The sequence below is a fragment of the Astatotilapia calliptera genome, chromosome 14 (genome assembly GCF_964374335.1).
Source record: "Astatotilapia calliptera chromosome 14, fAstCal68.1, whole genome shotgun sequence".
Classification (NCBI taxonomy): domain Eukaryota; kingdom Metazoa; phylum Chordata; class Actinopteri; order Cichliformes; family Cichlidae; genus Astatotilapia; species Astatotilapia calliptera.
In genome coordinates, this window is record NC_137435.1 from 24,958,720 (window position 1) to 24,972,948 (window position 14,229).

General features: G+C 39.6%; 1 protein-coding gene across 2 annotated transcripts in view; it reads right to left on the reverse strand.

The window, feature by feature from the left end:
- Positions 1-14,229, reverse strand: part of dscamb (Down syndrome cell adhesion molecule b) — a 130,865-nt gene that overhangs the window by 46,111 nt on the left and 70,525 nt on the right. For both annotated transcript variants that reach the window (XM_026193165.2, XM_026193164.2), the window contains exons 4-5: positions 3,572-3,718; positions 1,184-1,462 (exon numbers count right to left, since the gene is read on the reverse strand). In XM_026193165.2, coding sequence (XP_026048950.1) covers positions 1,184-1,462; positions 3,572-3,718 — 426 coding nt within the window. The remainder of the gene's footprint in view (positions 1-1,183; positions 1,463-3,571; positions 3,719-14,229) is intronic.

Genomic DNA, 14,229 nt, shown 5'->3' on the forward strand with positions numbered 1-14,229 from the left:
CTAGTTCACACCAATGTAATTGAGCATTGCATGGCACATCCAACATACTGTTTTACTTTAGTCCACGACTCGCTTACATGAAAACCAAAATAATTCCAAACGCCAGATCTGAATGAGGTTCAATTTGCCTGTTGCAAGTAGAGCTTAACTTCTGTCTCGCTAGCTTGCCCTGCGCTCTTCCTTCTGACTATGCTGTCTGTGTGGAGCACTCAGTGGATCTGCGCTCGACAGTGCAGCCTAGGCAGAGTAGTCGAACGCAGATTCACTGAGCGCTCAACACAGACAGCATCGTCAGAAGGAAAATTGATAAAATAAATTACAAATGTTGTATTGTTCGATACATATGCGTACCGAACCGAAAACACTGTATCGAACGGTTCAATATCGATACGAATATCGTTGCACCCCTAGTATTTACTGTTGTAGCTTCATAATCCTTAATTACCTCCAACAAGGAAGTTATGTTTTTGGTAGCGTTTGCCTGTGTGTGTGTCATTCGTTCTGTCTGTAAACACCAAGGTGTAAAAGTTTCAAATGAATTCTGATGTGTAGAGTGTAGAGTGGGGTCATGTTAACAATCCTTTAAAATTCAGCTTACATCCACCGATGTCTTCAAGGTCAACTAAATGATTTATTATTGAAAACTGACAAAAAGCCTCATACCTTAGAAACTACAAATATTACAAATGTGGTGTGTGTTGTCAGCATATAGAAAGTTCTATAAAGAAAGAACGATTTAAAATCATGTCGCATTTGACCTCTGACCTCCTTCAAGGTCAGCAGATTCCTCTGAAGGCTATGTAGCGCTATTTAAATCTATGTTTCTTACTGACATTGCTTGTATTGACAACATATAAGCATACAGGGAATCACATATGTGGATTCTAGTCTACAAAGTACATTTAAAAAGAGCAAAGAAAAGAAAATTAATATATACAAAATATAATGGTATATTCTTACAAGTGCCCAGAGAGTGAGCCGCCTCGGTGGAGGTATGTGCTCTCTGAGTACTTCTTGTTTAGTTTATATGTTCATTTTACTCACATGAACCAAACTAACCATCCACTCTCTAACACGTGCCAAGGCTGTTTTTTTTCCCCACTCATTTCACTTCATTACTCTAATACAGCAGTTTCAGCTACCCACAACATAGAAGAACCCCTGAATTTTATAAAGCACTTACGTTTGACATACAGGCGACCCATGACCTCCGCGGTGCCATAGCTGTTCCACACCTCACAGACATATGTTCCCGAGTCACTGGGCTGTGTGCTCTCTATCAGCAACCCCGAGGTTGTCTGGTGTATGCGACTGTCGAGCTCCAAGGGGCTGTTGTCCTTCAGCCAGCGGTATTTGGGCATTGGGTAGCCTGAAGCCTTGCAGGGCAGCTCCACCCGATGATTAATCATCACCTCTCGGTGGTCAAAGCCATCCAAGATGACTGGCTCAGCATTGGTGGGGTCTGGAAGGAGCAGAGAATTTAGTGTTAATTAGTGGTGAGCGTTGCCAGCCGCTCGACAGTCTAATCCAATATTGATTCTTCGGGTCAACATTCAGTTCTACATACTGTATATTTTGTTACGTGGTGGAAAAGAGAGAAAGAGACTTGCTTCTGTAATTTACCGCAGTTTTACTGTCTCCTACAACCGAATTCAGACATACTAAATAAATGAAGAATATAAATGTGCATTTCATGCTAAATGACTTATTTTTATCAGAATCTACTGCAATTTTATAAGAAGCTCTTTGCTGATACCTCCTGGTTTGTTTACTTTTATCTAACATCTGACACAATGACGATGAAAAAGACAGAATAGGTCACTGCATAACTCAGTTTTGTCTGCAACACACCATATGTGGAGATGCAGCTTCTTTATCTTATGACATTTTAAAATGCCCAACCCAACTCTAAATTTTCAATGTACAGGGAGTGCAGAATTATTAGGCAAATGAGTATTTTGTCCACATCATCCTCTTCATGCATGTTGTCTTACTCCAAGCTGTATAGGCTCGAAAGCCTACTACCAATTAAGCATATTAGGTGATGTGCATCTCTGTAATGAGAAGGGGTGTGGTCTAATGACATCAACACCCTATATCAGGTTTGCATAATTATTAGGCAACGTCCTTTCCTTTGGCAAAATGGGTCAAAAGAAGGACTTGACAGGCTCAGAAAAGTCAAAAATAGTGAGATATCTTGCAGAGGGATGCAGCAGTCTCAAAATTGCAAAGCTTCTGAAGCGTGATCATCGAACAATCAAGCGTTTCATTCAAAATAGTCAACAGGGTCGCAAGAAACGTGTGGAAAAACCAAGGTGCAAAATAACTGCCCATGAACTGAGAAAAGTCAAGCGTGCAGTTGCCAAGATGCCACTTGCCACCAGTTTGGCCATATTTCAGAGCTGCAACATCACTGGAGTGCCCAAAAGCACAAGGTGTGCAATACTCAGAGACATGGCCAAGGTAAGAAAGGCTGAAAGACGACCACCACTGAACAAGACACACAAGCTGAAACGTCAAGACTGGGCCAAGAAATATCTCAAGACTGATTTTTCTAAGGTTTTATGGACTGATGAAATGAGAGTGAGTCTTGATGGGCCAGATGGATGGGCCCGTGGCTGGATTGGTAAAGGGCAGAGAGCTCCAGTCCGACTCAGACGCCAGCAAGGTGGAGGTGGAGTACTGGTTTGGGCTGGTATCATCAAAGACGAGCTTGTGGGGCCTTTTCGGGTTGAGGATGGAGTCAAGCTCAACTCCCAGTCCTACTGCCAGTTTCTGGAAGACACCTTCTTCAAGCAGTGGTACAGGAAGAAGTCTGCATCCTTCAAGAAAAACATGATTTTCATGCAGGACAATGCTCCATCACACGCGTCCAAGTACTCCACAGCGTGGCTGGCAAGAAAGGGTATAAAAGAAGAAAAACTAATGACATGGCCTCCTTGTTCACCTGATCTGAACCCCATTGAGAACCTGTGGTCCATCATCAAATGTGAGATTTACAAGGAGGGAAAACAGTACACCTCTCTGAACAGTGTCTGGGAGGCTGTGGTTGCTGCTGCACGCAATGTTGATGGTGAACAGATCAAAACACTGACAGAATCCATGGATGGCAGGCTTTTGAGTGTCCTTGCAAAGAAAGGTGGCTATATTGGTCGCTGATTTGTTTTTGTTTTGTTTTTGAATGTCAGAAATGTATATTTGTGAATGTGGAGATGTTATATTGGTTTCACTGGTAAAAATAAATAATTGAAATGGGTATATATTTGTTTTTTGTTAAGTTGCCTAATAATTATGCACAGTAATAGTCACCTGCACACACAGATATCCCCCTAAAATAGCTAAAACTAAAAACAAACTAAAAACTACTTCCAAAAACATTCAGCTTTGATATTAATGAGTTTTTGGGTTCATTGAGAACATGGTTGTTGTTCAATAATAACATTATTCCTCAAAAATACAACTTGCCTAATAATTCTGCACTCCCTGTAGGGATGATCCCAGTATCAAATATGAAAAGCGCATATATATTTGTAACTTCTGACTAAGTGTTATCTTTAAATGCAGTACTGACCCGACACAATGAGACGTGCACTGTTGCTCTGGCGAGTTTCACCGGTGTAGCGGTGACGCGTGGTGCAGCGATAGTTATTCAGGCCATCCTCAGGCAGGACGTCCAAAATATACAAGGCTCCCGTGGATGTGATGAGATATCTTTGTCCTGGAGAAGATAAGAAAGAAAGCAGTTGTGTGGTTGTCTTATAGCATCACAACAGCTTTTACAATATAAAGAAAATGCATTCACTCCAGCACCACTGAGAGATTTTCTCTCTTCCTCCATAGGGTGCTAATGAATTTCTAATGTCACAGATGTCACATATAAATACACACCACAAGAAATATCATCTTAAATGATGCTGTAACTGCTATAAATATTGAATTAATCATGTACAAAATATACAAATTAAAAACTCAGTCCACATATTGTGTTTATTATACGAGTCCTTAACCTTTAATAGCTTTTATTGTCTTGTCTTTGTGCTGTTGCAGTAGCCTCACTGGCGCCATAGTCTGTTACAGAAAACCAATCCCTCTTATGCTGTCACAGGCAGTTCTGTAAGTACGGTAATATTATGTTAATTCTGCAGATCAAACGAGGTTGAGTGGGGTTGTCACCATCCATAAGGAAAGAAACCTTCCTCACAGCCATCACGTGGATGCCCACAGTCCCATGGGAGCAGATTGACGTCAAAACTGATTGAAAAAGCAATTTACAGGATATTGTCTTCTCTGTGCAGTGGTGGGTATGCTACGACAGAGATAGCACAGGAAGCCTTTCGGGCTAGGGAGAGTCCTACAACAGCAATAGGTGACGACGACCGGGTCGAGAAGAAAAATATCGTACTGTGCCATCACGGGGTTGCAAAGCTGCAGCGGTACCCGTTCGATTTTTTTAAATCCTTTTTGGCACTCTAGTCTACTTTTTTTCCCTCCACATAAATATAAGATATAAAGTGAACCCAAATAGAACTATAAGCTATACTAAGAGTCCAAAAAAAAGTATTTGGCATTTTTGTTTGTTAGCCAGATCAAGCTTTAATTTGAACATATACTTGATATTACTGCACAAAAAATGAATTTATGAAATTCCCCATGGTGCACAAATTGTAGCACCATTTAAAAGTAAAATCTCAATTCTTAAAAAGTAGGAACGCTGTGTATATAAGAAGAAATAAAATAAAAAAACTAAACAAAATGCAATTCTTTGAAAATCTTACAAACCCACATTTTATTCACAGTAGAGCATATAAAATATATCAAATCTTTAAATGGAGTCAGTGCACAATTTTAGGGAAAATGATGTGCTCATTTTAAATTTGATGGCAGCCACATGTGTAGAAAGTTGGGACAGAGCCGTGTTTACGACTGTGCGGCATCAACAGTTCATAAACTTCTGGCAAATGAGGAGTCCACCTGCTGGACCAATGGGAGATGGGAATGTTGTTTGATAGAGGATTCTAGCTGCTGAACAGTCCTGGGTCTTCTTTGTTGTATTTTTAATTTCATGATGCTCCAGACAGTTTCAAATGGTGACCGCCTGGACTGCAGACAGTGCAGTTCAGCTGTGATTTAGCATTGTCTTACTGAAATATGCAAGGCCTTCTCTGAAGAAGACGTCATCTGGATAGGAGCATTTGTTGCTCTAAAACCTGTATGTATATTTCAAAATTGATGCTGCCTTTTCCAGATGTTCAAGCTGCCAATTTAAAAAGAACTAAGTCACACTAACACCATTAGAGATGCAGGCTTCTGGACTGAATGCTGATAACAAGCAGAATCGTCCCACTCCTCTGTCTGGGTGACATGACATCTATGTTTCCCAAAAATCAAAATCCCATAATTTAGATTTTTCTGACCAGTAACAGTGCTCCCCATTGGCTCAGTCCATTTTAAATGAACTGTGGCCCAAAGAGGAGGCCAGCGTTTCTGTTCACTTACAGCTCATTTTCAGACAGACTTCTAACCTGCAGTTCTGAATGGCACCGTGAACTTTCTGGAAGACTCATGACTGTTTTAATGCAATGCGGCATTGAAGACTTGACTTTTGGGTTTTCTCCAGATTCTTTAAAACTTTTAATCAAATTATATACTGCAGATGATAGAAGATATTCAAAGAGCAAAGGTTTCTGGTCAGCTGCTGTTTGTTTGCCTGTTAGTTGTACCACAAAAAAGCTCACACCAACCTCAAAGCCAACTGTTTCATTGAGAGCTGTCAGTTACTGCTGACTGTAATGACGCTGTGTGTATGACTAGTAAAAAGATTTTTAAAAATTAATTAAAACAGTGGGATTAAATACCAAAGGCACTTGGTTAGCTAACATCAACATTTCATTCAAAAACACAAAAGGAACTTTGCACAGATAAAAACAGATAATGGGCTCAGCAGAAGTCTTCTGACAGCTAAATCATTTGCATGGTAAAGAGAAGTCCCTCCACCACCGCACAGCAGGTAAAGCATTCTCTCCAGGACGCAGATGTAAGCACATGTTTCCTAGTTAAAGATCAAATAACAACTTCATGACAAGAAACTCAGAGGATTCTGCACTAGATGTAAACCCCTGCTAAACCAATAAAACAACAGAAAAAAGCTAAAAGTTGACACATGTAGAGTGGTGGTAAACGAATTGAAAAAAAAAAATCATGCTAAGAGGACATTGTGGACAAGATAACCAACAGTGCATACTCAAAAACATGGTTGTGCACTGGAATTTATTTGTCACTGAATGTGCCGAAGCGTTTATGGCCTGGAGTGTGTACTCTGTGTCATCACCTTACTGTGCAAATATTTGGCTATCTGCTTGTGAAGCAAGATTTCGACAATAACAAGGTTATAATATGTTAATGTGCAGCTATTTTTAAGAGTGACATGTTTCATGAGGGATTTTTTCCTCAAGGAAGTTTCTTGTTTCCCCTGTATGTTTAGTTTGGTTGAAAATAAGCACAACGTAAGCAACATCCCTCACAAGAAAAACATAGATTGACAGATAAACTGTATAAAAAAAAAATGAAAGTCAGTGGCTTGGATATGAATGTACAGGCCATAGTACATTCTTCCATCATTATCAAAAGGAAGAGAAACCTCCAATTACACCAAGTGGTTTAAGTCTGGATTACTCTGATTCAAGCTGAGTAGTGTCAACTGAAACTAAACTAAAAACTAAAATTAGACATTAAAAAATATGTTGTTAACTAAAATAAAAACAAGACCTTTAAAAATGGTATGCCCATACAATGATGATTGAAAAGACAAACTAACACTGAAACTAATAAAAACCTAGGAAAACTAAACATTTAAACAACTTAACAAATGAATGAGATAAAAGTAAAAACAAATTAGAAGACAGAAAAATATAACAACTTACAGTAAGATCTGTACACCCTCCTATTTTCTTAAGGCATACTGTAGTTTTTTTCATTTTTAATATATGTTTTGCATTATTTCCTGAATGCATTTGACTGTTTTTATTAGCGAAACATTTCTCTGCATATTTAATTTGCATTACATATGATATCTAAAGGAGACCAGCAGTGGTTAACTCATATAAACTGAAAGGTAGGAGCTGTGGGTCTATTGTTAAACAGAGACTTAACATCCTATTAACTATATCTATTAACGTCCTTTAAAAAAAAATCAATAAAAAGAACAAACAAACCAAAAAACTAAGGACTGTAATGTTTTTTTCTTTTTTAAAAAAATAGTTCTTGAGTGAAGAATTTTAATATTTATTATTGTGTTTAGGTCAAAATGTCCAAACAGATTTCAAAATCCAAGTAGGTGCAAAGGTTTCTTTTTCCTATGTAGGTTTGTAAATTAGATGTGACGTCCCTCGTCTAACAACATCCCCCAGAAAATCAGAGAAAATTATAGAAAAAAATGTATGTCACAATGTAATCCCGATCTCTCTCCTACATTTGGTGCAGTGGTTGGCCGCAGCGCCACGATGAGCTACAGTGTTACCAGACAGAACCAATTAGCTACAAAAACAGTGAGTGGGGAGGTGGTGAGCGAATTTAACCTAATCTTAGATTATACACAAATGCTAACATCAAACCGCTACATGTTTTAATATTCCACCGGAGACTAATATGTATGAAGGAAGCAAAGCGTGCTTAATATGCTTACATCTTATATGCATTTTAGATGTTTGCACAGGCAGAGGAAAATCAACCTTGTGGGGTAAAAGCAAACAGGAGGAATACAGAGAGAGGCGAGAGAAGCAAAACAAAACTGCTCAGCTATTGTAAGCATTGACCTAGATAGAACCGACAACAGATTCCACGGATTTGATGTCCTGAAGGGGTTTCGCGGGTTTTACATACAGGGCTGTTAGATGGGCAACCAGCAAGTGGAATCTATAAAGAGAGCGAGAGAGGGTGTGACTGTGTGTGTGTATGCCGGCAGCCATGCATGCACGCCAGCGAGCAAGACAATTGGTAAAAGGAAATCTTCTCAGAGGTCGAGGAGGCCAGATGCGAGAAAAACAACGCTGTTTTTCATCAACGCCTTCTCTTTTCAGCTCCATTTTCACTGGTTTTGTACGCAGCTGTAGCGGCAGTTCTCATTTATCTGATGTGTGTACCTTTACTTCACATACCGATCACTTTTCGCTGGCTGGTTTTAATAAAAATGTATGTAAGAGTGTACTTTTAAAATCCTAGAAACCATATTACAACAATGCAGCAGCAAAAACTCAATTCAAACATCTCCTCCAAAGCTGTCCACTACACACACACACACTGCCTCCTTCCCTTTTTCCCTCTCCTCCCTTCTGGCTTCTCCATTTTGATTCTGTACTGGTCGTCTGAAATCTCACTGTGGAATCCATCTTGAGTGAGGCAAAATGGTATTTCACTCCAGCCGCTGTGAGCTGCTGCAATTTTCTCTTCAAGCACCTCTATGCTCCTGCAATGCCTTTTAAGACGTCAGAGCTCAGTTATTGTGTTATGACAGAATGAAGGGGACACTACAGTAGGGAGGGGATTCAGAATGAGAGCTATTGTATTGAATTGTACTGCACTGTATTGTATTTCTTCTCCACAACCCGCTCCTCTTTAATTCGCTCGCAGCGTTGGCTTTTAGGAGTAATTTCTGTTCAACGTCAGCAAGAAATTACGGCCGTTTAAAAGTTAAATGTAAAAATTGGAAACTGGTGAAGACGTAGTGTATAGCACATAAACTGCTATGGGTTAATTGAGCGAGAGCGACCGAGGCCTCGGCTGCAAGATGCATTAAAAAACATTCGGTGGAGATTTGGGTGTTATTGTCAGAGAGTGGAGTCTTTCTCTCCATTCATTTGCAGGCACTGCTACTGTAAAGTAAAAAGAGCTCCACTCCACCAGACACACTTTATCTAATCATCCCCACTTTGCCAGAGACAGAATCTAATAGGAACAGCGGGCTCTCACTCTCAGCAGGCTAAATAAGCCTCGACGTACAGATGAACTAGTGTCACAGCATCCTCGCTGCCAACAGACGCTCTGAAGTTGCTGCGATTTAAATGAGAGCCAAGTCGGTCAGATCTTAGCTGACAATCTGCATTTCGGTGACAAGCCACCAGCGTTTTTATGCACCAATCAACATCAGCGGACCAGTGTGAACGGAAGTGGCTGAGATAACCGACATGTTGCCAATAAAACCCTGCTAATGTCGCACTGACGTTGATACTACATTATGTATATGACGCTGCTTGAGTGCGAAAGGTTAAAAATGTTTAGTAAAGGGTGTTCGCTTCCATAAAGGTTGCGCCGGTGAGTCAGTGTTGTTATTGTTTAAAGAGGAAGGTGGGACCGGCTCTGAGTAAACTGTGAGTCAGACACAGCGAGGAGGGACCCAGTTCTAGTCGGGTCAGCAGAGACGCAGAGATGATAAATGAGCTTATGAATGTTCTGGCTTTGTGTGGTACCTTCATGGCCCACTTCAACTCTCCTGTGTCACTTTTCAGACATTAAATTAAAATTAAAACATCTGTCTCATCAAAGCCTTACAGTGCGCCACACGTGTTCGAAAAGATGCAGTCAAACGCTCCTCTCTCCTCTAACACGGTTTACTTTGTTTCTTAGAGCAGTTACTGTGGTACAATCTTGTGCCACTGCAACAGAAAAACATTACGGGGAATATAATGCATTGACCACCCAGCGGTGGTGAGAAGCGAGAGTTGCATTCTGAGACTAATTTCAGAGTCGGGGTTATGCTGCATCGGGAAACAAGTCGCAGGGGGACCAGACGTTGGATCAGAGCTTTAATCTAAGCTGATTGAGGTCAGACCGCAGGACTGAACTTTCCACCACTCCTCGGGGTAGCACGGCTACGCAAAGAGAAACTGAAATCAGTGCTGTGACCATCCTGCAGGAAACCAGGAAAATATTTGTTGTTAATCTGCTTCTCGGACTATCTGGCTACTAATGAACTGTATAACAGCCGTGCTTTGAAACTGTTACAGATTCACTAAACTAAACTGAAACCCTCAAATGAAACTGAATATGAGAATAAGAATAAATGTATGTTACCTGGAAAGGGACAAACAGTAATCATGATTCATATATTGTGCATATGACACCAAATAGGCTCCTCTACTGTGAGGAGTAGCAGTAAGTACATTACAGCATGAGCTATGTGGGTTACTACAGGCTGCATAATCTGGTGGAAGTGAAAGGAATTAAGTGAATTAGTCCTCTGGAGGTATAGTGTGTAGTGAGGCATAATTCACTGAGCTCAACCAAAAATTGAAGTATAAAAAAAACAACAACCCCAAACTACCTTAACCGTACATTCAGTTAAAACAAACTGTGATGCATTTGTCCGGTTGCTGCTTTGTGTGGGTTGGGTGACAAAGCTGACCTTCAAATCCTGCTGCTGACTAAATTACCAGTCTATTATGGTCAATATGGAAAATATGTTGAGTTCCAACTGATCCCTGCACATTTACATTCCAGGTCTCCAAAAAATCCAGTTTAAAAATACTGAAAAAATGAATGGTGTGTTTTGTTGTGTTAACTAATTCAGAGCCATACCAAAATTTTCAACAGTAGTTTTGAGAGCAACTAAAACAACATAACTACTACCAAGTCTGTGTGCCATTTCTGAACTGTTCAGATAACAGTCAATCTTTGTAAGTCATGGTAACCATGGGGATAGATACATGAATAAAGCCACCTCCACACCTGTAGAGTCTTGCTTGTCATGGGTCGCGTTGAAGCTGATGGTTGGCCGCCCGCAGACCTACTAGTCTCCAGTTGTGGTCACTTGCATTTACCTCATATTCATCTCACCAAGTTTTTGGTATCGTCTAGGCTATATTTCTAACATTATGTCATACAAACCGAAGGCCACACAGAGGAAATGGTTTGCTGACAGCTGGCCACTAGTGGACATTCGAGCGTCCGAATGGCATATCTCAATAAACAGTATTATTTTGTATTATTGGTACTTTCTTTAATTGCACAAAAGTTAAGAAGAGTTTGACTTTTGGGACTACTTTGCATTGCCAGACTTTTTGTTCATGTTTTTCATGCCTGCAGTTGCTCAAAGTCACCAAATGTCATTGACTTTCTATGGCACTCATCACTTTAAATCAGTTCCTGTGTGGACACAGGAATACCACAACATTCCATCACATATGTTGTGGAAAAGACTCCATCCAGTTGTATCTGTAACTTCCGTGTATATTTTACATCTAAATATGCAATGATTTAAGGCACTTAATCTCATGCAAACATGTACGTATGGCTAGTTTGAATGTCTTATGAGTCACAGCAAAACAAAAGTCCAACCTTAAAACTTGCGGTTAAGTAGGCAGCGTGTAATGGTGGGGGAAAACAAAGAAAATGGGTTTTTGAATAAAAGTCTAAGAGGTGAGAAAACAGTTATAAAATACACGATGTGCAGTGGATTTGTCTCAAGGCTGGAAAACTGAAGACAAAAATCAATTCTACATCATATTTCTTATGAGGTAGCAGTTAAAATATAAAGCTGTTTTTATAGTGCTATCACCTGGCCAATCAGTGTGGGGTGTTTTTTTCCATGGCAGAAGAAAATAGCTCAAATAGCTCAAATCAATTGTTTGGAGGGGGGGAGGGGGGGGGGGGGAGCAAGAATGGAGACTTTCAGTGGATGAAAAGCAAATGCAAATACTGAAGCTAACACTAAAATCAGGACAAATCTTCAGCACCTGTAAAAGTCACCTATAAAAATGTCTTTCTCTCGATGCACCTGCAGTGTGAAAAGATTCAAGGAATACAAGTAAATGACAGAGCTGCCATTGAAGCCCTAGTGAAGAAAGCATCCTTGATTCAGTCAAAAGTTTTGGCATCAGAGCTGGAATACTAAGAGACTCTCTGTCTCTTATTCAGCCTCAAAAACCTCTGTGTTCCTGTTTGGCTCATTCTACTTCCTCTCCTGCTTCTTCACTCTCTAGCGCTTGGTCTCTCTCTTTCTCCTCCTCTCCTGGCTCTCCCTCTGTGTGCTGAATGCTAAAACAGTGGCTGGCTGTGTCAGAACACTGCAATGAAACCTGCAGTCTCAAACGCCCACATCAAGAAAACACCTACCTTTACCAAGACACTGACCTACAAAAGCTTTTACATATTTAAATTGATAAACATCCATTAAGAGGTGAACATTTGTTTTGCAGGTTTGGAATAATATTTGAGAATAAAATCATGTATTTTTTATCAGACCATTCATAGAATAAATACTAATAATTATATCAATCATGTGTGCCAAAAGAATAACTCATACACCGAAACATTAACAAGAAATGTGTCAAAGTGTCACAATGTATATTTTCTGCATCTAGTGTTGCAGCTACAACAAAACACCATTAACATCATTAAAAGCTAATGTGGGTGCAATAACACTAAAATACTATATGTTATCATTTTTCTTTAGTTTTTGAAAAAAAATATTTCCAAATTGAAGACATTTACAGAGTGAGATGCAGTGACTTTTAGTGTCATACCAACATTGTTGTGAATTAAAGATGGCTTTTCATTTATCATGAATAATTTACGCATCATAATTCATGCAAAAAATGTCCAACTGTCACAAGACGAACAATTCATATTTAATAAACAACCGAACGAGTGAAGGATGTCACTTTAATAAATCATGTACTCTTGTGCACCCCGTTTCAGCGTGGTGCTCAGGTCTCGGTACTGGTCAGACTGCTTTTGTAGTGTGAGGTACAGTATCAGCTAGTAGACAGAATATCTAGTGAGCAGAAGCTGTAGCCTGTTTCCAGAAGAGTTAGGACACTTTATAAAAAATGAATGAAAACAGAAGGCTGTGACTTGCAAATCATTTAAAGTCTATGTTTAATTATAAAAATAAAAATAAAAACAGACTAATCAGGTCTTTTTCTGGAATAGATGCTCAGTTTGAATTTGATGGTAGTAACACTTTCAAAGAAAAGATGGGGAAGTTTACTGTGTTGCATTTTATACAGCTTTTATTTATTTTAACTTGCATCTCTTAACGCACCAACAAACTTTACCTTTAGACGGAAGAGTTCTTGAGATTTCTACCACGGAATCACAACCGGGTTTTTCTTTTATGCTGGAGATATTTCATAAGGCTATTGTGTATCACAGATGCTGTAATCTGTATGACTCAGCCTTTGTGACTCAGCATCTTTTTTTCACACCAATCATTATGGGGTAACAATTCTCCAATTTCAAGGTTTTCTTTCTGTTTTCAATGTTTGGGGGTGGGGGTCTGAGAGAGTAACTTAATGGTAAGTGGATCATGAACTAAAAAGTAATGAAATCCATCACTGTGATGTATTTCCAGTTTACTTTTTAACAGTGATGGGAATAACGGCGTTACTTTTTTTCAGTAACGATTAATCTAACTAATTACTGCAACGCCGTTACAGTTACTAACGGTCCGTTACTATTTTTCAACAAACAGACGGTTGAAACTGTGTTCAGCTTACCGCATCTTATATCAGTTGCACGGAAGTAGCTGTAAGTAATCTGGGCACTACAGCTTTAAGCAGCTGGACGGTAATCACTTTCTGGCAGACGATCACTTTTTGGCACACCTGGAGCTAAGGGGGCAAAAAATGAGTGCTGCTGTTTGACTGAGGAAGAATAAAGCAGTCGTGGTAAGACCACTTAAAGACAAAGTAACAAGGTGATATATACCAGTTTTTAAATTGTGTTGATAGGCCACGTAAAACCAGAGTCATGATAAACAATATATACGTGGCGTTTTCCTAGTTTTGTCACGTTTACTGCCTAAGGACAGCGCTAGCAAGCACTCTCTGCTTATGAGCAAAAAAAGGAAAAATGAGTGACTGCGAGAGAGAGAGAAACTGTAGAAAAAGAGAGAGAGCAAGTTTTGAGATGTGAGAGATTTGTGATGTTTAGCGTGTTTGGAGTGTGTAGTTAATGTGTTGTCTTGTGTAGTTAGTGTGTAGTGTTGTGGATAGTTTTGTGTTGTGTGACAGAACGATGAGGCGACTGCTGTCTCCAGGTAGAAAAAGGAGTGACACACCTGCTGCTGTCAGACCTGCAGGTATCAGGCTGTGATGTTCTCCTTTTTAGTGGAGTTTTTTTTTTTTGGAGTGGCACAAATAATTTGTGTGGCATCTTATTGAATGCAGAACAGCTGATTGTTCTGTAAATAGTTTGAATGGTTATTTAAAAAAATCAAGGTAAAAGGTAAATGAA